Source organism: Corvus cornix, chromosome 1 (assembly GCF_000738735.6).
Source record: "Corvus cornix cornix isolate S_Up_H32 chromosome 1, ASM73873v5, whole genome shotgun sequence".
NCBI lineage: Eukaryota > Metazoa > Chordata > Aves > Passeriformes > Corvidae > Corvus > Corvus cornix.
In genome coordinates, this window is record NC_046332.1 from 37,227,581 (window position 1) to 37,253,523 (window position 25,943).

Here is a 25,943-nt window from a genome sequence, read left to right on the forward strand (position 1 = left end):
GCAGAAGCCACAGGAAATCTTTCACATGATTTGAATCTATTTTAGATATACAGAGCCTTTGTGTTATGTGAAGCATGTCTGCTTTGGTGCTATATCATGGTGCTTGTACCATGTGTAATACCCATCAGCTGTCAGACTGTTAATTTATGTCTGTAGTGTTTGAGCACACAAACATGCATGCACACACACACGTTTTCCAGAGGTCTCATTTTTCTGCCTTCAAAGCTAAGACCAAGCCGAGAGTTGCATTTAAGGCAGGGGAGCATCTTCCTCCTCAGTTAGGAATGCACTGCATCTGTACTAAAATTCTTTCTGGGCATAGGAAATCCTAGCATGCCTTTTAATTAATCCATCATTTAGAAAAATGCCCTTAAACAAGATTTGCATCCATTTGTTCTCTCTCCCAGGGTGATCTGTACTCAGCTGTTCCAAATTCAGGCTTGTTATTGCTAAAAAAAGTTGATTCTGGGATTTTTTTGCCAGCAGCTTCTCTTGCCACCGTCATTTACACGCACCAAATCCAACCACCTGGCAATACATCATGTAGGGATCCCAGCACTAAACAAAGCAGTTCCTTTGTCCTGAGTGGCCTTTGGGTTGGTTTCCCACATGCTCTTTGATCACAGGCTGTTGCAGTGACCATGGAGTCTGACTGGAGATGGTTCCCAGGACACCCACTGCTTAAGCTGTCCCTTCCCCAGATCATCTTCACTTGTGAGCTCTTTGGCTTACAGGCAGCCTCTCCACAAGGGAATAACTGGAACAGCTCTTTTCCTTTTGCAAGTTCTTTTAGATTTTACTATTTCCCCTACAGCTGCCTTTTTACCATGACGGTGAAGATAATCTTTATTCTTGAGGAGGTCTGATCCATTGAGTCAAACTGTCAATCTAGAGTAACATCATCTGGGTTTTGTCAATGCTCTGTGCCCTGATTTTTTTTTTTTTTTTTTTTTTTTGTCTTTCCCTTCTTAGTGCTCTTATTATTCAGGGGTTTATAATTTCCAGTACTGGTGATACATTAAAAACTCAGTCTGTGCACTTGGTGAGAACCTTTTCCCAGTATACAGTGAATACACAGCATTTTCTTTGAGCCTCATCGCATCTCACAGTCTTCTCCCTGCAGCCTGTAATGTCCTTCAATAAACTGTGTTTTCCCTCTTTTTCTGATCTTTCAGATCTTTCCCACATCTCCACACTGTCCCTCCACCATATAATCCTTAAACATTCATGTTGAGCAAGAAAGATATACTGGACAGGATAGAAAAATGTCAAGCAAAATCATGGTAGTTTGAAAAAATTGTCGGGTTTGGGGTTTTTTTTTTTTCATTTTCAAAAAAATTTGTTATGGCAAATGTGCATCATTGTGTGAAATGTGCTCAAATAAGATTGGAGTTCTCAGCATAATTTGTAACATGACACAAATTAAGGTATTTACTAGATACCTAGAGATAAGAAAACCTCTAATCGGGTTGAGAATCAGTTTACTAAGCATAATTGACACGTTTTTTCTCTCTAAATATATTAGCACGGAACATAAGAATCCTAATGTTTTTCTTATCTGACTTCAGCTTGATAATAATCAGAGACCAAACAGTTATTTTTCTTTTTATGAAGATACGATTTAAACAGAAAAGTACAAAGGCCCTGAAGCATCAAGTGTAAAGAAATCTGCCCTCAAAACCAGTAATTCTCTTTTCACAGCCTAACAAATTTCAGTTGTCAAGAAACAGATTAATCTCATCATTCTCAAATGTAATATTGCTGTTTGCTAAGCTCTCATGATACAGAGACATTGAAAATGTTATCATAGCAGTCCTAGAGTACATTTTATGGTTTGGCAAAAAATAATACTTTCTTTGGCAAGGAATATTCTAAATATTCGAAAGCAAGGATTAACATGAGCACTTGAGAGCAAAAATGTCAGAATCAAAATAATGAGTTATTTTTTCTCACATTCCCTGGGAAAGTAAAAAATACAAATATTGCTAATAGCAGTCTGTCAATTTATGGCTTCAACTTTTCTGAGACCCAGCATGTTCTCTTTAATCCAGATACCAGTGAATAACTTAATATTTTCTTCCAGATCCTCTAATATATCTGGTTTTCTCTTTGAATCTTGTTTCCTTCCACTATCTGTCCAGATAATTTTTAAGGTGGTGTATGAACTAGAACAAGTGTTCTTAACCCTCAGACAGTTATTTTAAAGACTTTCTTGAAAAACAAAAAACCAGGGAGAATATAAACACATGGTTTTACATTGCCACACTTTTTTAAAACCCCAACACTTGACCACAGTTTAAAAAACACTTAGAAAATTTCTGCAAAATCATTTATTTTAGACCACATATTTTAGCTAAGCAGAGATAATGCTTTATTATCTGATACATCCAAGTATGCCAAAATGGCATGATTTCTGTTGACTGAGAGGGACAGAAGGCAGTGAGAGATGTGTGTTAGCTTGGTCTCAATAGACCATAATTTGTAGCAGAAGGAATCAAAATATTAGCTGACATGTGAGGTTAATTTGCATTTACTCCTTATCCTCCTCACCAAAACCCTGTTGTTCAAATGGACCTGCACAAACTCACTCTGTGTAGCTTTGGACATATGTTTGTGGGATGGAATTGAATACTAAAGCCTGTTCTGTCTTTTTCACTGGCATTTACCAAATACAGTTAAGGATCTTTCACTATTTTTGTTGCAATCCGCTAAGTACTGCCTGAGTGCAGTCTTCACTGCAGCACCTCAGACAGGGAATGACATTTAAAAAGTAAAATAATACTTTCTTTGAATGCCTTCTCTTCAGGCATTCAATCCTCATAATATCCGGCTCTCAGTGTGAAAGTATCAATTGAAAGCTGTGGCTTTTTTAATAAAAAGAAGTTCTGAATTGTATAGAAGATATGTTATTTCTGCAGCCCTGGGAGGGTGCCTGATGATGGATCACAGTGGTGACGGGATGCCCAACTTCCAGCAAGCTACTCAGGTCCCAAAAGAAATCATTGCTGCTGCAGCACAGTGCTCAGCATGAGGCAGTCATTTATCCTGCTTCCTGACAAAGCAAATTACCCAACTCAGAGTTGTGGGCTGTGTTTTCAGTTCCTCATTCAGTTCTTGCAGAGCTAATTTGATGTCCCTTCCCTCTCCTCCAAGCTACAGCTGAGAGCTACCTCATGGCTACCTAACTTGAGACACACCCCTGATTTCTCTGGAGTGCAATACACTACACTAGCCCTTGAATGCCTAAAAAGTAGTAGCTGAATAAATTACACATTTGTGCCCTATTTTCTAGAGGTTATTCAGCACCCATTCACCACACTTACAAAGCAAAACAGGAATTGCACCTTGAACTTCACTTGACTGACAAACTGCCTTTGCCTCACTAAGCCTGTAAATCAGTTTTAGATGTTTTGTCATATGAGTAATCTGTGGATTAGATCTGCTCCTAATACTCCATGTCTAGAACTGGATGCACTTTTGGAGAACAAGTTTGTTTATATTTAGTATGGAATTTCTCAAAGGGAGCAGTGGCAGCATCTCTAGGTAGTGTCAGCCAGGGCTCCACATGGTGAGCGATCATCCACAGTAGTGACCCAGCATCTAACCGTAGGGATTAGTGCATGGGGCTGGCATTTCTGATTCGCCTGTGCCAAGGGATCACACCTCCTGCACTGGTCCTGACAGGATGTACTTGTGCTGTTCAAGACCTCCCATAAATCAGGAGCTTTCTCACGCCTATTTCCAACAAAGTACCCTGCCCCTTTAACACCTCCTGAGACAATCTCAAAAGCAAAGCAGCTCCTAAAACTTTACTTTTTCAATCTTTTCTGCTACAAACCAACAAAGCAACTCATTAGAGGGACCCTTTCTGCTTCCTCCTTTCCCTCCCATCACCGAGTGAGGGCTAATTGGAGGCCCATAAAATGAATCCAGGGAAATTTGCCACCTTCTCCCATGTATCAGTCCTGCAACTACCAAATTGGGCATATTGTCTCATGCAGTGTTTTATTGTCCCCCAGACCACATTACTGGCGGGGCAATCTCACAAAGGTTAATAGCTTTACTTGGTTGTCTCTCAATCTGACATTCCTGCTCATCACTCTAAATCCAGTCATTTCACCAGTTGCTTTAGACGCCTCTACTGCCGTTAATTGGGTGCTGCTTGCCGCTGACTTCAGACCCAATTCTTTAAATTGTAACTACTAGTAGCTGATGGCCCCTGCTCTTAACTTTCATTTCACAACTGGGAAAAGTATGTGTGGGTTGATATACCTGTATTTCAACCCCACTCTTTGACATTTGCAGTCCAATTATCGGTCACCTTGGCCATTCATTCTGTCCAGCTGTCCTCCGTTGGTATGCTATGTGTCAACACCTACCCCATACACTGCCCTAATGGGAAAATAAACAGTAAATTATGAGCCTGTATAAATCCAATAAAGAGTGACTTTGACTCCGTAAACCATGGAAGTGAAACTGAAGCGCTTTATGCAGTTGCTGGTATCCCGAGCTGGAATTGCTGCTCTGTATTTTTAAGAGTGTCCCAGCTTACTGGAGTCAGGCAAGATATCTATCTATTGAGGGCTGTGATGCCCATGCAGTAAGAACATGAACCTTAAGGGGTATGCATGTTAAGATTTCTTCATTACATTCTTGAATCAATGGTTGTCATCAGTAGAAAGCAGTAAATTTATATTAATCATTTTTCATTAAATATTTCCTTTCCTTAGATAGAAAGTATTCTTCCTAAGCTCTATTCACATTTTACATTTTACTGACCCTTTGCACAGCAGTGAATGCCATCCTGTGGCTACAAAACCCAAATGCACGTTAAAGACTAATTCTGCAGAAGAATCAAAGTACTAAGAATGTTTTAAAAGTTGTGATCTTTTAAAATTCCTCCCGCACTGCAGGAGTATAATACCATCTTATTATTATTCCAACACATAAAGATCCCTTTCCAGGACTCCAGGCACTATGCAATTAATTAATTATAATAGTATTAATTGATTAATTAATATTAATAACCTGATCATTTTAATGCGTTCCAAGTGTTACTCTGGGAAATTAAGGTTTTGGGACAGGATTTTTTTTTCCCAACACATTTAAGATATTAAAACTTGGGGATGGCTTTTCTTGTTGTGTCGTTACCCCAAAATGACTTTGTTCCCATACACACACCTACTTATTTATGTTGGCAGTATGGTCTTGACACATTCTGAAAATGATTCGTATACATCGCTGTTCACAGGATCACTGGCTATGTGTGTAACAGATTGAACCAACAGGGAAAAAAATCATGCTGAAGAAAATAATTGCATGTGAAATTGCTGTTTCTTTAAAGCAAACAGAAAATCTGACGCTTGCGTGGGTACTAAATAAGATTATTCCCAGTGAGTTATCAGGCATACAGTGGTGATGCTGCAGGGGTGCACACCTTCCACACCCTTTACCTGAAGGCTCACAGCTTCCAGGTACTCATGCAACTGAAACCCAGGGCTAGGCAAAAGCTTAATGAGAAATGCAACTCCTGTAATTAGGTTGTTGAGCTCTGGATGCCACCCTGTTCTCACCAAAGTCAATGGGAAAATTCCCATTGATTTCCAAGTCTGAGGGACTGCTGAGCAAGTACTTCTCTACCAAGAAGGTGTCTGTAATTATTTGGCTGCTCAGACAACATGAGCTCAGTTCAGCAGGGTAATACTTGTCTCTAGAGTTGCCCTGTGTGTTTCCACAGTTGTGCAAGTATCGGTGTACCCTGCTGTCCATGGCTTGGCTAGGGAGGCTGAGACTATTCTCAGGTGTTTGTGGAGGTTTTTAGAGATTCAGCAGAGCTGAGAAGAAAACTAAACCAAGTATGTGAAGAAGAGGGTTACTCTTGTCACTCTTGTCTTGTGAAAAAGAGCAAGGTTTGTCCTGTGTGTGGTGAACACAAGAGTCCTACTGCACCCATCAGGGAAGGGGGATGGTGGCTCTCATCCTTTATCACCAGAACACTTACCTGAACTTCAGTTTCATGTCTTTTGTACTGGACGGAACACCTGAGCCCATTTTCCAGGTTGAGTTTTCCAAGCTGGAAATCATTGTGGGAAAAGTGAAAATGGTGATTGGTCCAAGAATATGAGTTTTACTTCAAAATTTGGAATCTTCATTTTTTTCCCCATGCTGATTGATTCTCAACCAGCTTGTAAAATTGACCCCATGTCAATATAAATTGGGTAGTAGATATTTACAGGACATGTAAAATCAAAGAAAAACGGAGATTGAGATAATAAGGCTTGTCTGTGTTGCCTATTAGATGAAAGTGTGATTAAATATGGCCCAATTAATGCCTGTTATCTGTCCAAAATTGATTTGTAACAGAAAGTTGTGAAGTAGGCCTCAAGAATTCAAGTAGAACTTTTTATTACTAAAATCAAAGCAATTATTGATGTGATTTACTTTAACCTGGTCTGACAAAAAAGGGATGATATTGTCATTAAAAAATGTGCCTTGGGAAGAACCCCAACAACCAGACTCCTTATTCATGCTTATCTCCTTCACCTTATTTTAATTACTTTTCATATTGATTTTCTGAGAATTTTTATACTATTTTGTAAGATATTTTAGGGTGGAATCCTCATCTGACTCCAAAAATTACTTTATTCAAATATGCATGAATAATTGCTATGATATTGTCCTCTAAGTGGATTAAAATTTTAGTTTGCACCTCATTGATAACCAAAGAAATGACTATCGAATAACTTGAATATCACAAAAAAAAAAAAATCATATCTTCATTTTTTTTTCCTTTTTGATTAATGAAAACAATCACTGCAATTTTCCTGAGTGACTCTTCAGTAAAGTCAGATAAATTTCTGAGGCCTAAACATTTTTGCTCTTTGCAAATTCAGAATATCTCTACAGGATATTCAAAAGCTGGGAACAGCCTGTATCACTTAAAAGTCTGATTTATATGCTTTCTACCCAGCTACGAAATCAATTTTTTATTCATCAGTTTTCTAACCAGTAAGCTTTATTGTGAACATAAAACTGTGGAAGCTTCATTTTTTACTGTGAAAAAGCTAAATTGCATTTAAATGTCAGAGGCTACTCATCAGCCTGTCAGCTGTAAAACTGGTTTGAAATGTTTTACCTCTGTGTGTGGATGGAGGGCACTCATTTCTTGCATATTGTGGAAAAACAGTGTAAGATGAAAACTGGGTATTTTCGGCATTACTGATGGGACACAAAGTCTTTTACGTTAATGTTAATGGTTCGGGCTTTGCCTGTTTTGCTATTGATCAAAGGCTTGTTGGTAAGTGATGAGTTCAAAGATAATTTTGGGGGAGATTGGGGGGCAGCATGGGAGTGGAGACTAAGTTTCCATCTGTAGTGAAATTGCAGAATTCATCACCAAAATTGTAGTTGCACAATGCACATTCCTTCAATGGCCAAACATCTTAGTAAACTTGCCCCAGCCTGAGTTGGGGAGCTGGCATGCCTCTCCTCCTTTTGCTCTGTCATTGCCATCACTCACTGACCATCTGCCTTTTGGGGGATTTTGTTTTCTTTCAGCGGTTCGTTTTAAACCCTGATTATTTCATTAGCCCTGTTCGTAGCACAGATGCACAAACAGTTTATTGGCAGGTGGAGGTGGCTGCAAAGGGGCAGCAGGGGAAGAACAAACGGCTGGAGGAGGGGCTGGGGACAGGGCTGGATGCATCTTAATCTGCCTTTCTGCCAGAGACAAGGTGGTGTCATCCCCTGTTGGCACAACCAAGTGGTGCTTGGGGGGGAAAAAAAAGAAAGTGTTATCTTTCTTGTGAAAATCCCTAGTTCTGCTTTATATAGCAGCATAGAATTTGGACGCAGTGTACCTATAAAGTAAACAAATCTAAGGAACTACAGCATGTATCTTTCATCTCCTTGCTGGCCAAATAAACATTTTACCTCCTCAGTAACAGCAATATTGTTTTAAGATTGACCATCGCAGAGTCTCACCTGAGGGTGTTTCATCCAACATCAGAAGGTAGTGGCCGTCAGCATGACAAAAATTGTTTAGAAGTAGGTTTTTATATTATAGTTTAGGACACAAGATGATTATTTCCTTTGAAAGTTTTAGTTGAAGTTATTGCTTTGTTGTAACAGAAGCTCCTGCCACAATATTTTTAAGGGTGTGCAGAGCAAGCCCTTTCACACTATACCTTTTCTTAGAGGACCTCCAACAGCTTGTGCCACGTTAGCGTGAGGCAGTGCTGCTGACTTACTGCCAGATAGATGGAGGGCTATTGCCACACACCTGCTCTGCATTTGAGTTTCTGCTAAAAGAGTTGGGAGTTAATTCCCTGTCAGTTTTGATATCTGGTGTCCTGTGCTGCAAAGTGAGACAGCTGCACACCCAAACAAGGATATAAAGTAAATACTGTTGATTAGTTAACTCCATGGTGACTAGTAATATAGCTTGATTAAATTCTGGCATTAAATCTGCACATATTTTTTGAGTAGGGCATGTCTGTTGATGGTTAAAACATAACATGAATTATTAATACTAGGAAAATACCTTGGAAGCATGGATAACATATTGTGTCTTTATTAATAGCCAGAATGTTTTTCTTGCGTGGTTACACATATTGGCTGGCCTAGTATGCAAAAATGGAAGTTTGGAGATGTGTAACAATCCTCATCATTTTGGAGAAATTGAAGAAGGTGTTTGGTTCCTGCTTATAGTGAAGATGAGAATCAAGTGACTTTTCTGGATAGAAAATGAAGAGTAATTGAATTTTTGAGAAAACATCTGTGTGGTGATCTTAGAAGTTGATGCACACCTCTTTTGAAGCACAAAAACTCAGAGCTACTGTATTTCCTGAGTGCTAAGATAAGATTTTTGCAGAAAGGCGTTATCTGTAGAGGTAGATCTGATAGAGGGGAACTTATCGATATTTAATCACAGGTGTTTCTAATCACAAGAAAAGCAAAGTCTACCAACAGCTGAAGTAGAAATTCAGGTATGAATCAGATTAGAATTGACATAGAGAGTACTACTAACATTAAACTGCATGCATATCTTGATTTGCAAGCTTCATGTTATTTAAATCTGCTTGAAGTGAAATATTCTCACATTTGACTATTCATTTTCTGTTCACAAAATTCTCAGATTGTAATCTTCACTGTCAGCAGGAGCTAAACACCTTCTTCAAAGTTTACTGTGAAGATCAATAAGCAACTTTTATCTTCTTTCTCGTTTAGGGGCTGTGATGGTAGTTATACTCCTGTTAGTGATAGGTTGTTCCTTAAGAGGTTTCATATGCCTAAAAAAATTATTTTTAAGCAATTGCATATCATACTTTATCTTGTTTGTAAGGTGTCAGTCTGAAGGTGGGTAAATGTCCTTGGGACAGGTATTATCAGGAGAAAGCTTGGAGTGTATCCTTCTGCTTTCCAATTTTTTCTTCATTATATATTTAGCAAGACTCATTACTGTAGCCTCATGAGCAAAGAGAGGAAGCTCATAATGTACTCAGAAGACCTTTAGAGTTGTTTGGAGACTGAGGTTGATGTTCTTACTGTGATTATGCCAGGTTTTCCAATCTTCATGTTGCAAACTTTGCAAACTTCCCAGCATGGGATATGATACGTGCAGTTTCAAACTGCTGTTATCACTTAGGAGGTCTGAAAAAGTCCTAGTTGAGCAATGCTTTTCCTTACCAGAGGAAGGAAAATGCTGGATCTTATGTGACTGTATACTACAGTTAGGCAATAGAGGAAAAGCTTTTCTGTATTTAACTCCAGCAGTGGAAGTAAGAGGCGCTTCTGGACTTCTGGAAAGTGACTGACACTTCATCAAAAGCAAATTATATGATCTTGACATTCCTGAGGATTATAGTTTTCTTTCTACTCAGGCAAAGGAAGGGGAAGGTGCTTTCTGAGATTGCCTGAAGGAGTTTCCTTTAACACATGACAGGCTGCTCTATTGTCCTGGGAATCTGATGGAGTAAATGGTCCGTTCCGCACTTAGCATGTATTGATTGAAGAACACTGTAAAGAAAGCCTGATGCACAAAGGTCACCAGGATCTCTAAACAGTAATGAACTTTAAAAGCAATGCCTGTGGAAAATTGCTCTCTTTCTTTTAGAGAGTCACCGTCAAGAGCTATGCAGATTCTTCCTTTTATTGCTATTAAAGCTGAAATACAAGTCTTTAGTTTCTTTTCAGAGACTTGTTTACAGTTTCTGTTTTCAAAAAGCTTGTAGAATAAAGTGTGACATAGGATAAATGTAGTAGTAGTAGTAGTTAACATTTTTAAGTCACCCATTCTGATATTTCATTCTGCCGGGTCCTTTGATTACCATCTACTGGTCTCAGCACTCTGAGTCTGACAAAAGTTAAGATTTGAAGCCTCTAAGGCTTTCTTCAGTACACTCTTCTAATATTTAGGTTTGCAAATACTACAGGGAGCATTTAACTCCAAATGAAAAAGCCTTCCTTCCTTCCTTTCTTCCTGTCTTTTGGCAATACAGTGCTGAAATTACCTGATGTCATCGTTAATTCTCAAATGGTTCAACAGACCATTATGCATCGTTTTCTAGCTTGAGTGTGGCTGGAAGCCATTGACATTCCTAATCAAACACCTAGAGTGTTTATGTCAGTAATAATCTCTATTTAAAATGTACTCTCAACTATTTATTTCTCATACCTGGCTGGAGTGGATGTATTAAATTCTTTTACTTTTGAAAACAAGATTTCTCAGATTAGCACATCATAAAGGAAATAAGGAAAGCTGGATCATATTGATGTGATTGGAACTCTTTTGGACAAGAAGTGTAATTGATCTTTTGGGACAGCACCACATCCTATTAGAATAAGTGAAATAAACACTACCCATTTCTTTCCCACAGTTGCTAGATAAAGGATTAGAAAGAGAAGGTGTCTGGTTTGCTGCAGCTAACTCAGTATTTGTTTTGAACTAAAGAAAAACCCCAATATACATTTATTTTTTCTCTTGTATTCTATATATCTTTGAGCTACACTGCCTTCACTTTGTAGCAATAATCTGACGTGTAGTTCACTAACAGCGCGCATTTCAGAAAAATATTTCCTTGTAAGAATTTAGCCACGAATTTAGTCTCTCTCTGAAGTAGGCAGAGATAGTAATTCACTGCATTTGACTTTAAGGTTCTATTCATCCCTCGATGAGCTCTCCTTTATAATCTTTCACTTCTCCTACTTGGGCTGAATTCCAGAGACTTACAATAGGTATTGCAGCTCGTTTACACATTGGCAGAAGAAACAAACCCATTAGTCACTAACAGCAGGGGTATGCCTCAACTCTCCCGCTCCCTTTGATCATTTTTCTGTCTTCAGTAACTCAAGCAGATTCTCTTTTCTGAGGTTTTCTGAAGCAAAATTAGCATTTCTTGTTGGGGGATGGGAGAGACTTTTACCTGAAAACCTTGTTATGCACACTCCTTTGATGAGGCACAAGCATCTCAGCTCACTTATTTTTGCATTAAGCAGTTATCACACTAAAAAAATAAGAAATTAGGACATCTTCAGCTTTTTGCTATGCTAATGACAGTAATGTGGCAGCTTCTCATAACTTAAAAATTGGGTAGGCTGAGTACTTCCTCCTGCCAAAGAATGATATGGAAGAAGATACTTGTTCTTCTCAAATCTTGATGATTCACCTTAAACACCTGCTAATTGTCTTGTACTTGTTGAAGTAACATCCCTGTTAGCTACTCCCTCCAGCTGAGTTAATAATTATCTTGGAAGTCATGAGCTTTTGTTAATGAGACTCAATATAGTACTCTTAATTCAGGGGGGTGGTCCTCACAGTTGTATTTGCATTCAGAAAAGTGTCACAGTCTGACTCATAGGAGGAGTGACTGTCTCACGGCAAAGTTCCATTTGTCACCATCGCTGAGGTCTGCTAGGCTGGATGCTGTGTTTCACGCAATACCTTCACAGTAGATGTCTCCTCCATGCCTTCTCCATGGTCACAAAAAGAAGAAATTCTCACATCTAACATTCCAACTGTTCTACGTTAACAGTCAGTGTCAATCTTCATTTTCACTGAGAAGGTCCACTGCTATGGGAATCTCTTTGTAGTTGTTCTGTGGATTTGAACATAAACATGAATATCTCTCAGTCCTGTAGGAAAGGGAGTGTTAATGTCTGTAGACCAAACCTACTGAAGCAGATCCTGCAGAAGAAGTGGAAACTATTTTACTTGAAGAGGAAGTTCTGTTATTACACTGAATTTGTCATACTCTGCAGAAGGAGATATTGTGTAGTGCATTTTTCTCAAAAAATACATAACTGACAGAAGTAGAGGGAATTTGGTCCATCCAGCTGAAGGAAACATTGTAAGGGAGGTGTGACTGTTGTTAACTTCAGCAAAGAAATTCCCAGGTAACCAATACCTATATGTGTATTGACAGACGTATTTGGGTAAAGTCATAAGCATTAAAGCCAATGGGTAAATACAGGTTCCTGACAGAAAATGTTTATTTTATGGAGAAAATTGTAGTAGAACTGTCTGTAGGTTGTGGGAAAACAGCAGCGATGCTTAGGATTTCACCGTGAAAATATAATAGTTCGTATTACTTTTGCTGTCTGTTGCGTTCAGGCCCTATTAAATATGTAATCACATTCCTTTTAAGACATTCCACCCTTGCTGAATAGGCCAGCCCTTTGTCTGATTAGTCAGAGTCCAAATTCAGCTGCTTTCATGGCTGTATCCCAGCTTTGGGAGGTTGTATCCTCTGGTTAGGCTGTCCTGACACGGCATGAGCAGCACTATCTAACCAGTGGAGTAGAGCGGACAGTAGCTGGCCTGGTCCACCTCAGCTGCACATGGTCAAGCAGCAGCTTGTCTGCAGCAGTTGGATCCGGACACCAGACTCATCACACAGACAGGAGAAGGTGTTCACCATTTAGGAAAGCACATGCTGGCTAATTCCTCATCTCTACTGGGAAAGCCGTGATTTTGTCCTTACCCTTTTCCCACATTGATTACTGTGAGAGTCACCTCTTGTTGGGTTTTTAATGGCACATCCTGACAAGCATGTATTGAGACAGTCTCTCTCAGACTGACAGATAAATGACAGATGTCATTCATCTGTATTACCTTTCTTCTCTGTTTCTTTTGCCTACCATGCTATATGCAGGTTTCTAAACAAAAGAACCTCACTGGTCCTAAATTACAGCTTCTCTCCTACAAGCTCTCCTGTACCTTGCACATCTGCCTTTTGCATTTCCAGAGATGCCAGCTGTAAATTAGCTTTGTCCTATGAACATCCTAACCTCCCTCCCCTCCCTGGTTACTTTTTACTGTAATTTCCAGCTGTTCAAGGATTTTGCTAAGAGCTGTGGTACTGTTTGAATTGAAATTGCCTTGGTTAGAGGGGCCCCTAAGTGCTGGTGTGATACTGTGTTCTGGTGCAAATGGGATTTGCAGAGCGATGTGCTGAATGACCTCTCCAGTTCTCTCCGTTTTTGTCTGGGAACAGTTCTGTGTTGGCAGCAATTTGTTGGTTTGTTTTAATGTGTTGTCATGGTGGGGTTTTTTTCTGTAGGGGCAGAGGAAATTTTTGCAGCTCTTTTGCCTTGTTTATGGCTGGAACCTGAATAGCCAGGCTGGGGTCAGGATGATAGAGCACAGACGAGGGGTCAGCCAGGGTGCAGATTTACAGTTAGGGAAATAATCACATCACTGCTGTGAGGGAGGCTTAATTAGTTTACATGCCTGCAAAGAGAGAACTTCAGCTCCTGTGTCTGGCACTCAGTGCTTTTTGAGTGGAGCTGCATCCTGTAATTTTGCAAAGTTCTGAGTGTCACCCAGAGGAAAAGGCTTAGCTAGTACCTAGCATCTTCCTTTCCGGGGATGTAAAGTTTTAGCCCAAGTAGAATTTACTAACTTCTGGCATTCTTTGTTAATTTTTATTAATTAGTTGTCATTTTGTGTTATAGCTGTTACTCTTTTCTGTTAGCTGGCAGCAAATATTTTCAGTGCAGCTTTTCTGTTATTGAATAGATTTCCCCCAGGTTTGGGCTTACAAAAACAAGCAAATGGATTCAAATATTTACTGCCACAAGTCCATGTTAGTCAGGATTTCAGCAGCAACCTAACAAACTGTGAGACTGTACTGGTAAGACAGGAGGATGCTTCACTTCTTGAGCAGTTCTTTGACTTAGTAGGGTTTTTCATCATAATTGCTTGACTGTTTATACTGCTGCAGTTTTCATAGATTTTATTGTCATTGGTTGTAAACTATCTCAAGCACACACCTTTTTTGTAGATTGCTGCTAGTGGGTTGAAGAAAATGTCTTTTAAAAAAAACAAACAAGTTGTATTTGTTCAGAGAAGAAGAGTTTCCAGAATCTTGCTAATATTTTTTAATGCAAGAACATTACCCCCTAAGAAAGCATTTTGTTGATATTTTTTGAGTTTGGATTAGTGTGTCTCTGATTGTTTCTATGCAATACAGCCTGTACTGCTTTTCATCATTGATTATTTTATCTCTGGAGAAACCCCAAAAAGGTTTTCCTTTGTTAACCTGCAGTCTGGCCAAGTGCTTGGCCAGTTGCAATGGAGTAGAACGGAAATAGAGGGGAGCATAAGTGAAGTGGAGAGGCTGAGGTCCCTGGTGATGTGGCTCTCACCAAGTGGAAAGGCAGGTTCACAGACTTGTGTACAGCCTTTCAGCATTAAAAATGCTGTTTTGGAAAGTGTTGGTAGTGGGAACTGGATGGCTGAGCACACTGGTAATGTTGTGGGTCCTCTTCCCACACCCCTGTGCTTGTGACTGGCAGATGTCACATTGGTGGCTGTAGCAGGTTCAGTTTGTGTCACCCCAGGACAGTGGCTTTGCACAATGGGTCTGATCCCCGTCCAGCACTCTGCGAACAGTTGTCCCCATCACAGGAGTGGTGATCCCAACAACTGCTGATTGCCAAAGCTACCCAGCACTTAGGAGACTCTACTCCAGTCTTGAGAGAAAGAGGCTGGTACGTGTTGTTGGGAGGACAGGCTCTGCTCTCCAGATGGGTCCTCGGCTGTTCTGGGGAATTTACATTGCCACTATATGTTGCCATACCACTCACTTTTCTGTAAATGAGCTGTTTCAGTCTCTGAGGCTGTCAGTCTGCTTCCTTCCACTGCATCAGTTTTTAAACATATGGTTAAATACAGGAAAGGGATAATGTCTTTTACCTTTCTCATAGAAAGTATGTTTTTTCTGCTGATGCCAGTGTTAAACTGGTGTTACCCTAAGTTTAGACTTCTTTACACAAGGATGGCACAATGCCAAGGGGTATTATTCCCAGAAAATTTTGCTTTGCCTAAGGATTGGACATCAGGACTATAGGGTTTGCAAGGGAGCACAGAAACTTTTAAGGAAAATAAAAACATCAAGAAATTACCAGCAAACCAATCGATGTGCAGTGATCAGTATGAGCAGGGAAGGGTATGTAATATCTTGGCTCACTCTCATCAGAAATTGCTACTGTGGGATTTGGCATGTTACCATATGTAGCTGAAAATGAAATTTGAACTTCTTTCATGCAAACAGAAATAACTTTCTGCCTTATTTCTTTCTCATTAAAAATGTGATCGAAATATTGAGGGAGAAGTTTGAAACATATTGATTTCATTTTGAAAGCCTATTATTAAATCTCTTGAGGGCTTGTTGATCTTGAATCATTTCATTTTCATAGTGTTTCAGATTGAAAATTATTAGTAATTCTGTTTAAGTTGCAGCTAAATTACTAATTAACTTTCATCTCAAAGATTTTATTTCTTATGTGTTTCTGGCAGCACAGTGCACTCTCTACACAATGCAGCAGAAATTTTTTGTTACCTGCCTCTCTGTGCTCCTTACAATCTTATAAAGCAGGTTTGGAATTAATGAGCTGTCACATCTTGGGTAATGAATGAAAAGAACTGACAGAAATCCTTTTGTTGTTTAAGAAATTCCAAATAATTAATGGGAGAAAAATGACAGAGGTTCTTTTAGGGTTTAGGAAGAAATGCATCTTTCAAATTCTTTCCGCAATAGAAGAAACTTTAAAATATGTATGCAAAAAATGCAGGGATCCTGATTAATGGGTTAATTCCAGTTCTCTCATCTGAGATAAACTTGCAGAATCTGAGATTAAAGGATTTTATGTTTTGAGAAATAGCCTCCTAGCCTGCAGCTTCCTTATTCCATGTTCAGCTCAGAAGTAAAAAATCTTCTGGATTCCTGGGTTTGCTGTTGTGGACAAATTGATTTAAGCACTAAGCATGTTTGTAGTGATCATGTGTCATGTACATACATGTTAGCAGGTTAGCTTTGGGGAGGGCAAGGTGTTTGCTTTTGTTTTATGTTTTTCTCCAATTCATGAAGTCCCACTGTAGCTGTTGGCAATAACTTGTACTGCTGTTTTTCAGGTAACTGTCTCAGATGGGGGCACATCTCCCAAGCAATCCTCAGTTTGGGTGGTGATCCAGGTTCTGGATGAGAATGATAACAAACCACAGTTTCCAGAGAAAGTCTATCAGATCAAGCTGCCGGAGAGGGACCGTAAGAAAAGAGGGGAGCCAATCTACAGAGCTTTTGCTTTTGACAAAGATGAAGGCCCTAATGCAGAAATCTCATACAGCATTGTGGATGGGAACGATGATGGGAAGTTTTTCATTGATCCCAAAACAGGGATGGTTTCTTCCAGAAAGCAGTTCACAGCGGGGAGTTATGACATCTTAACAGTAAGCACTCTTTCACTGACATACAAACCCATGATTTGACTGACTTTTTTTTTTTTTTAAGAAACAGGCCCTCCTGTATAAAGAGGGATATATGACTGTGTTTACTGTATGCCCTTTATTTAAGACCTAAATTAAGAAGTCTAGTATTCATATAGAACTACTGCCAAAAAATTGAGTCTGAGAGGTCATTCATGCTTTTGCAGGTCATGATGTATTCTCTGAGTGTTAAGTCAGCCTGCAAATTGTTAGCATAAGCCATTCCCTTGAATAAGCATTTGTCTGCTCCCAAAGTTGTATCTGGATGGCGTGGGCAGATACAGCTACAAATGGGTACTTACTTCTTGTGTGGACACAAGTGTTTGCCCTTACAGAGGGCACCTACTGTCCCAGTTAGGTGGCTGCACCTAACAGAGGAGGAGTATTGTGTACTCTGTGTTGTGGGAGCAATTTCAGTTAAAAGAAATCTCAGTCAAAACTCTTTTTTCAGAACTCTAACCATAGAGTGAAAGTCAAAGAAAGGGAGACTAAAATATGGTTAGGCAGATATAAAGCCGTATAAGACTGGAATGTGTTCTCTTCATCTACAGAAATAAGCCAAGTTGTAGTTAAGGAGTTTGAAATAAAAATGACAGAGGTCCATGGTCTGACATCTGGAAGTGGTATCTCTTACAGAAGCAGGTTACCTTCATAATGCTGGAAAACTAATAAATAACAAAATGTTGAGAAATACCTAGGAATCAGAGTAGAGCAGCCTTCTAGTGAGTGAGTACTTTTCCCTCCAGAGACCTCAAAGTCATGTCTGAGATCTGAGCCTTCTTACAATGCACCAACTGAAGATTTTCTACCTAGAAACTGCTCATCACACCCTCAGCATCTTTTCACAAAGGGCCTGCCTGCCTGGAATGGAGCAGGGTGATGAGTGTTAGCATCAAACCCACTTAACACATTTCCAGAGGAAGAAATAGGGCATGATATTTCAGAAAAAAAAATTATTTCCCGTTTTTAAAAGGTAATATAACGGCATATTTACACCAGTGGTCCTATATAGCCAGAAACTTTACCTTTTTTAAAAAAAAGAAAAGCTCTTCGGTTAACATTGATGTTATCCACCAAAGCGCCCATTTTGTAACCTGCATTCAGCGTTTTCTTAAGCCCACTGTTTGTTGCTGCTCATCTTGTCTTTGCTATGTTAAATCCATAAAGCTTGCCACACAAATATCAAGTCTATCCATCTTTCTGGAGGACTTTATAATAAAAAGAATTAGCACCAAGCAAAGCAACTCTTAATGAACATGACAGGAAAAAAAAAAGAAAATATGGCAAAATTTTAAATTTGATTTATTATGGAGAATGAGGGAAATTACCTGAAACTTATTTAATTCAATTAAAGATCCAGAGGAAGGCAGTATAAGGAATACTTATCTGCAACACACATGCCACCTGAAAGCAGTCAAACATGCCCTGGGTGAGCATGTTTTGCAAATACATGGTCTCACACAGGGCCCTTACAAAACTTCCAGCTTTGCTGCAAGAGGGAGCTGGGTGCAAGATGAAATCAGAGAGGGAAGCTGGTTCTGGAGAGGAGGATCTGTGTGGGGAGTGTTTGAATTGCGTCTGCAGGAGGCCTCCCACCAGTATTTCTTAAACAAAACATTTCAGTTTAAAATCAGCTTTTTCAGGGAAAAGTCAAAGCACTGTGCAAAAAAAAAAAAAAAAAAAAAAAGTGAGAACTGAGAAATAAGTGCTTATCTTCCTCTTTTTTCATGGGATTTTACATACACTATTCCAAAGGGCATTTTCCAAGCAGTCATCACGCTGCGATAGAATTAGGTCTGAACTGCCAAGCTGGGATGCTCAGCCTGAGCCCTCTTTCCTTTGTGCCTGCCAGATAAAAGCAGTGGACAACGGCCGGCCCCAAAAATCTTCAACTGCACGTCTCCACATTGAGTGGATAAAAAAGCCTGCACCCTCACCCGTGCCCCTGACGTTCGATGAACCCTTTTACAACTTCACCGTCATGGAGAGCGACAAAGTGACCGAGATGGTCGGGGTGGTCTCTGTGCAGCCCTCGAACATCCCTCTCTGGTTCGATATCGTGGGTAAGTTGGGAGCCAGTGGTGCAAGGAGGATGCCTCAGAAGCAAAGCATATGGACGTGTGGTTTTGACAGCAAGAAAACTAACCGTGAACTGTCTCCCTACCTCCCCCCCAATTAAAGCCACTTTCCTAATGATGAAATGAAAATGCTATTTTAATATAGTGATAACAATAATAGTAGTAATAATACTCCTGCTTTTGTTATGACTCCTTAGCTAAGCTTAAAAAAGAGCGCTGTATGGCTGAATTGGTTTTTTTTCATACTGTTATTTACTGCAATCTTAATGTTGTCTGTCATTTAAATTCTATTGTCATACTTTGCTAATCTCATTTCTAAATGTATTTATGGTACTTAGACTTGCTGTCCCTCATTTCTCTCTTTCTTCACCTTTTTTTCTGCATTCTGTTCTTTTTTTTCTGCTTCCGACTGCCCTGCTTCAAGGTGGCAAGCATGCTCGAGAGATGTTCTATATTCTACAGACAGCTTGTGGGCAGAACTGTTCAACAGAAGGTACCCTTAGTGCAAACACATTTGCTAAAATACAACTATCCAGGCTGCCTTTTATTTTTGCAAGTTTTTTGAGACAATTTATATTACATCTTTCATAAGTGCCTGTGACAGGATGCGATGCGACACATGGATGTGCTGCATTTCTTTCTATGACAGCTTTTACCGTATTTGTGTCCAATTATTATCATTTTATTCACGGATTTTCCACAGTTTATCACAAATAATTAATTCAAACTTTTCACAGTCCAGTGCCATCCATTTAACTGTGAAACAGAATGGGATGCCTCAACATATGGGTTACAAATGGAGCCACCAAAAGTTTGTCTTGAATGCAAGCTGAAACAGAGAAATGTGTTTTGATGTGAGATTTCAACCACAAAATTGCCTTACATAAAATTTCTTATAAAAATAGGGAGGGAAAAGTATCCTTAGTAAAAAGGAGGAGAAGCCGTAGAAGTCTTGAAATCACAGGGAAATGCCTTTATCTGCCAAAACAACAGGGAGCAAAGGGTCTTGCTTGGTTGCAGTAAAGAAATGGGAGTCAATGTTCCTAAGCATTTCTTTCCCACTTCTGCTGCTGATTCAGTTAATGTCATTTAAAATAACTCATTTAACATCTCAAAAGTGAGAATTTCCCCTGCAAAATTATTGTGCTTCTTAATATTTGCAGATGCTTGTACGTAATGTTTGCATACCTTTGGATGTAAAACAGTGCATCTGGACAAAGTGGAGTATTTTTAAATGAAGGGTTCTAAAGCAAATGCTATATGAAAGATTAGAGAAACAAAAAGCCTTTGCCATGGACTTAGCAAAAAGTGTTCATCAGCAGTCTTTATTTACAGGGATTGAGCCTGGCTCTCATTTCAGCCTAGTTATTTGCAAATGGGTTTAGCCGACAGGAAGGACAGGGACCACAGGAGAAAGGGTCTGTCAGAGTTGTTTTCATCCACCTTTTATTGCCAATTTGTGCAGATAAAAGACAGAAGCAGCAACATTTCCTCTTTGTGGCACGGTTTCTGATGTGCCAATCATATTAAAATTAAACCCAAAGCTACTATCATGTTCTAGGGTTCCTGCTAGTCCCTGGGGGAGGACAGCATATGTTTCCTACAGTTTTCCTGCCATTTCCTCAGTTGCTTCAGTATGCTACGTGCAGTTTATTAGCTAATGTTTACATTTTCATTCCCGTTCTCACTGACCCTTTCCTCCCAGGACAAATCCATCTTTTTTGATGTTATTGACAGGTTTTTTTTCCTATTTGAACCTTTTGCTGGACTTCTTTTGGTCCTTTCCATGGCAACTTGACCAACTCTCATTAAAATTCTGCCCTCAGAGAAGCCCCTGCTCTTCTGCTACGTTCTTTTTCCTTATTAGAGTCACTTTCAATCAATCAACACCTTATAATGATATTTGATTTTTGCCCACCAGACAGAGATGATAGGGAGAACATTAGGAAATTTTAGCCTTTGTCATTTAATGTGGCCTTTATGACTAAACTAGTTCAAATGGTTTAGAAGATTTAAACAATTCTAATGATTTCCCTCTCGGCTGTAGCTTCTGATGTTGCAAGATACTGCATCACTGCAGAGGGTCACTGAGACAGAGCTTTCCTAGATTTAATGAGAAATCAGGGACCCTGACCGACCAGTTTGGTTCTGTTACCATATGAATGTTTTCATTAAATATTGCTGCTGTTACAAATAATAGCACTCCCAACAGCACCCATTTCTGCAACAGGAATAGCCAGCAATTCTGGGCATGCAGAAGAGCCTGTTGTTCCAGACACTTGGCATGCAAGGAGCAAAGCAAAACCCATCCTGAGAGTTTTACAGACAGAACACTGTGTATTTAGATCACTGTTGCTGCCTTTAGACAGTGTCAAACCCCACTTCTTCTCACTGTTCCTAAATATCATCAACACTGAGATCTGGTGTGGAAAAGCCCAATGAAAGACACAGGGGGTATTTGTAGAAGTTAACTGTCATATAGAGAAAGCTGTATGGGACTGCTGATGCAAGGGATGGTTTCTGTGCTGCTGTAAAACCAGACCTGATCCTGTTCCATCTGGTATTTTGTGATTCTGTACCTCTGTGCATAGTTCACAGTAATGTCAACAAAACCCCTGAAGGCTTATGTAGAGGCATGGTTTAATATAGAGTTTGCAGCTTGACCTTTATCTTTATGACCTTTTCAAACTAAATGGGCACTGGAATTCCGGAGGATCTCTTTTTCAATGCATAACATGCACTTTCTCCCAGCTAAAAAAAAAGAGAGGGAGAGCAGATAAAGTTTGGCTATAAAGTATTCTGTCTGCCTAACTTTGTACCTAAATTATACATACTTCAAGTAGCTGTTTAAGTTCTTGAGTTGATCAGCTCCAAGAGAGGAAGATGCCTCACAGGCAGGAAGGTGATCTTCCACTGATGGACTAGGGAGGAACAGGATCCTCGGATGATTGTTTGTTTCTTTAATTTGAAACAGTTGAGATGTCATACCTGGTTTCTGTCTTCAGACTGCATTCAATGCCATTCCCAATTCATGCAGATCCCACAATGTGAAACACATAAACGTAAGTTGTATCAGTGATATTAAATTTATTCAGTCATTAACGAGAAACTAATTTTCAATGGGAACTCCAAGATAAGTCAGAGACCTTTATTTGTACCAGGTAAATTGAGTCCTTTCTGTTTTTTCCTTTGTAACTGGTGGGAATGGTGGGATGACTACTTTAACACTGGAGCTAAGCTGCATGGTGCTAGTTTCTGCTTAAGTAGCATGTTGCACAACATCTCTCTGGTTTTCCAAACAGTCCTCCCTCTATCTTTCCTTCCTCCCCCAGCCTGTGCCTTTATAAGAGCAGCCAAGCTTTGAAAGCATATCAGAACTTTTTACCAAGAGCGCTTAAATGGCTTTTTTATTATCTATCAATTTTAGTTAATTATACATTTAATTCATAGTGCTGCAAGTTTTCATTAATGTCAAAAACATGTAGCTCCCTAGCCTTCTTTGAATAATCTTCTCTGAGAACTATCTAAAATACCTTCCTGATTTCTTTTTTGCTTCTTATGCCCTTGCTTTCAGCTTCTTAGCAGCAAACTCAAGGCTTTGACTGTCTTTACAATAGTTTTATCTAAAATTCGGAGTCTGAATTACTTTCTTCTTAGCATGATATAGTACATAAAAGAATACATATTTTCATATTTGCATGTTATTTTACTAATATTTATTATGATTAACAAAATCTGTAATTGAATTTTTATTTCTTGAGACAGTCATTAAGTTATTTAATCTTCTTTGAAAACAAAATAAATGAAAATTTTGGCTTTGCTTCTTTTTTCTGAAAATCCTAGAGGTACTTTAGCCTCCCCTCTGAGTTTCAGGGTGAATTAGTTTCCTGCATTTTGCTCTGATTTTCTTCTCTGAGCAATGTGAGAATTGTAGCAATTGGCCCAATTTATCATCATTGTTCATTGTTGTCAGCTTTCTTTGGGACAAGACAACTAAGAATCTTCTCTGCATTGAGAAAATGTGGTTTAGAGGACTGTTCTCTAACTCAGATAATCTCATGTTTTTCTTTCTTCCATTTGTCCGTCTTGGCATGGACAAATGAGACTCTGTGTGAGGATGTCCATATATGCTGGCTCTGTTAAGTTTGAGCATGGAACACTGTGTGCTGTTTGCGATCTACCAGTGAGGAAGACTCCTGCCAGTGTTTGAACTGGGGATGTGTCCTCCAGAATTGTGTCATCCATCTTTCCGTCTAAGACTGAACAAGTCTGGTTCTCTACAGTCATCAGATACTTCTGAGATGGGATTCAGTCCCAGCCTTTTTGATCATCCCACTGGAAAATGTGGGAAAAGATTTTCATCTGGGACTCATTTGCCTACAAAACCTCCAGATTTGCTGACATGTTTTCTTCTCAGAGGAAAAAATGCTTTTTCCCAGCAGCATGATCCCATCTTAAACTGTGTATCAGCAACTGATAGGAACATAGGGAGGCTCAGCATCTTACCAAAAAGGAACCACATCTAGGAAAAGCTCTACCAAAAAAATTAACTGCTTGCATCAAATTGCAATATAAGAAGAATATGCTTGAAAATTAAAAACCCCAACACTGAAATTAGAAGGGGACAGAGATGCAGAGCCCACATCCTGTGGGAGTGCAAGATCTGGATTGTGCCTTGCCTTAGGCAAATTCTTCTGCTGACCCCCAGAAATCCTTCTTGATAGTTCAAGTTGTCCTTGCCCTGTCCATTGCACCTCTCTTGTTAGCCTTGCAAGGTTCAGTGGTTTGGGGTTTTTTAGGTATCTTTTTTGTAAGAAGGAAAATTAATTCTTTCCAAAGCATACGGGACTTTTGTCAGAAGGAAAATGGTTCATGGTGACTATGAAGCCAAGAAATAAGCTAAGAACGAAGGTAACGCTCTGGATTCAGCGAGAGAATGTAACCAACTCTCTGCCAAGAACACAATTTAGAGTCCTTTGGCCCAGGTGTGTCTCAGTTCAGTTTCCTGAGATCTCCTTCTTAACTGTGCTATACCATCTGTTAAACTGAAAATCAGGGCTGTTCTAGAAAGTTGTAGTGAGAGCCAGCTAATAAGATCTTTTGTACCAGGAGCTGTTTCTAGAGCTGTCCTGATAACAGCTGGAATTGGAAAATCCTATATAAACTAAAAACACTCTTTTAGATGACATAAAAAATTACTAGTTCTAAAAATTTAATGCTTCCAGGGCTTATGCAAAAGCATTAAGATCAACCTCAAGAAAGTAAGGGTGGAAATCATCTCACTTAACTTCAGGTGTCCAAAGTGTAGATACAAGTATCTTCGCTAGGTCACTTTGGGAATCTTAACAATAAATTAGAGAGAAAAAGTACTTTCTGGATGAGTTTTTATCATTCCAACCTGGTAAGTCTTCTCATCCAAAGATGGCATTTAAAGTAGATGTGGACTTTTAATGAAATCCTACTCAGAGTGCTTCAGTCTAATCAGATTATTTAAGGAAGTCTTTCATCTGTATTGAAGACGTATCAGCTTTACATTTTAGCCTGAAATGATACCGTAGACAACAGCCAATCCACGTCTCTCTGGGGTTATTCAGTATTAAAATGCTTTCTCAGGACAACCTGTCTAGCCAAATTGTCAGTTCAATCATCTTGCTTTCTTTGTCACTGATTTTCCCAAAGTGCCTGAGGAACTCACAATGTATTATCTTAATTTGGAATATTTCTTTCCTAATGCAATTGCAAGCACATTAGCAAAGACAGCTTCTACATATCTGAAAAAGCAGGGTTTAGTAGACAATGAAAAGGAAAGCATGTGCCAAATGATGGAAAGTGGAATAAGTAATGAAAATGCACATTAATAAAACTGAGCAGCTGAACAAAATGCCATCATTCTTAGCCGAAGATTGTGATCAAAGAAACTGTTAAATGGACAATAGTAAAATTGTTAAAACTGACTCTGTGGGATCTTGCGGCACTGCAGACAAGCTCACTTCAAAAGGGTTGGTACAGACACAGCATCAGGCTTTCAAAAACAGCGTCCAGTATCCCAGAAGCCGACACTTTCTCGGCTGTTACCTCCTAGGCCCTCAGCCCTCCAACCTCTACAGGGGCACCTTAGGAAGGAAATGGTTTCATGTGGAGTTCCTAGCTGCAAAAGTAATGAAAAGATTCATTTGTTTTTACACAAGAATGATACCTCTCTCTTTGTGCAACTCCAGCACCCATCTTTCAGAGATGATTGTGGTGGATGCTTCTCTGGGTGCTTCATAGTAGACCTTGCATAGACTTAACACATCTGTAAGACTCTTAATGTTTAACTTTTGTAGCATTTATATGTAATTCATTAATTCTTCAGTGTTTAGTGCAGCTTCAGAAGCATTTATCATACGACGACCTGTTTTGAGTGTATATGAAGGCTGAGGAGCAACATGAGCCATTTGCAGACTGCCTCTAGTACTGCAGATGAGAGGCAGGATCCAATATCTCAGGCAGTATTCCCAGAAGTTCATCCATCTGCATGGTGGTTCTTCTGACTATGGTCTGTTAAAATGTAGAAGACTGAATCATGAATAATTCAGGGCTTCACTCCAAAATAGATTATAATAACAAATCTCACAGCAGGATGTTCTCTGATCCATTTCTGCCTCAGTGTTTGATGCAATTTCTCCCTTGTTTAATAGAAAACGATTCAATGTAGAAGGAACTGCATTGCCTGGTTACTTACAGGTGAAGGCTGGGGTAGCTGGCACCAAGATTAATTTGTTTGTCACTAGACCAACTTGGAAGATGTGAATAATGTGTAAAAAATTCACATGATGGATTCAGTTCTTATTTTAGGGGAAGAGTATATACTTCACTTAATGGAAATGTCTTGAAGAAGTTGGTCTATTTGCAATAGACTATGTGGTGCCCTGAAAACCCGGCTCTGAGCCAGCAGAAGGTCATTTAAAACATTTGTTGCCGATCCTTCCATGTTACTTCTTGGAAGTTTTAAAGGCAGGTTTTTTTGGAAGTGTGTGCCAGTTGATAGCATATAATTTTTGATTGTTCATTAAGATGGTTATTAAGCATCTCAAAGTATAGACTTTCACTTTGTTTTC

The 25,943-nt window shown here is 39.3% G+C and overlaps 1 protein-coding gene across 11 annotated transcripts in view; it reads left to right on the forward strand.

Annotated features, from left to right (window-relative positions):
* The window catches only part of FAT3 (FAT atypical cadherin 3), a 402,929-nt gene that overhangs the window by 275,637 nt on the left and 101,349 nt on the right, over nt 1-25,943 (forward strand). For 9 of the 11 annotated variants that reach the window (XM_039563113.1, XM_039563130.1, XM_039563138.1 and 6 more), the window contains exons 5-7: nt 16,415-16,729; nt 18,618-18,828; nt 19,268-19,336. In XM_039563113.1, the coding sequence (XP_039419047.1) occupies nt 16,415-16,729; nt 18,618-18,828; nt 19,268-19,336 (595 nt within the window). The remainder of the gene's footprint in view (nt 1-16,414; nt 16,730-18,617; nt 18,829-19,267; nt 19,337-25,943) is intronic. The other 2 variants (XM_039563143.1, XM_010401096.4) reach the window with 1 other exon arrangement.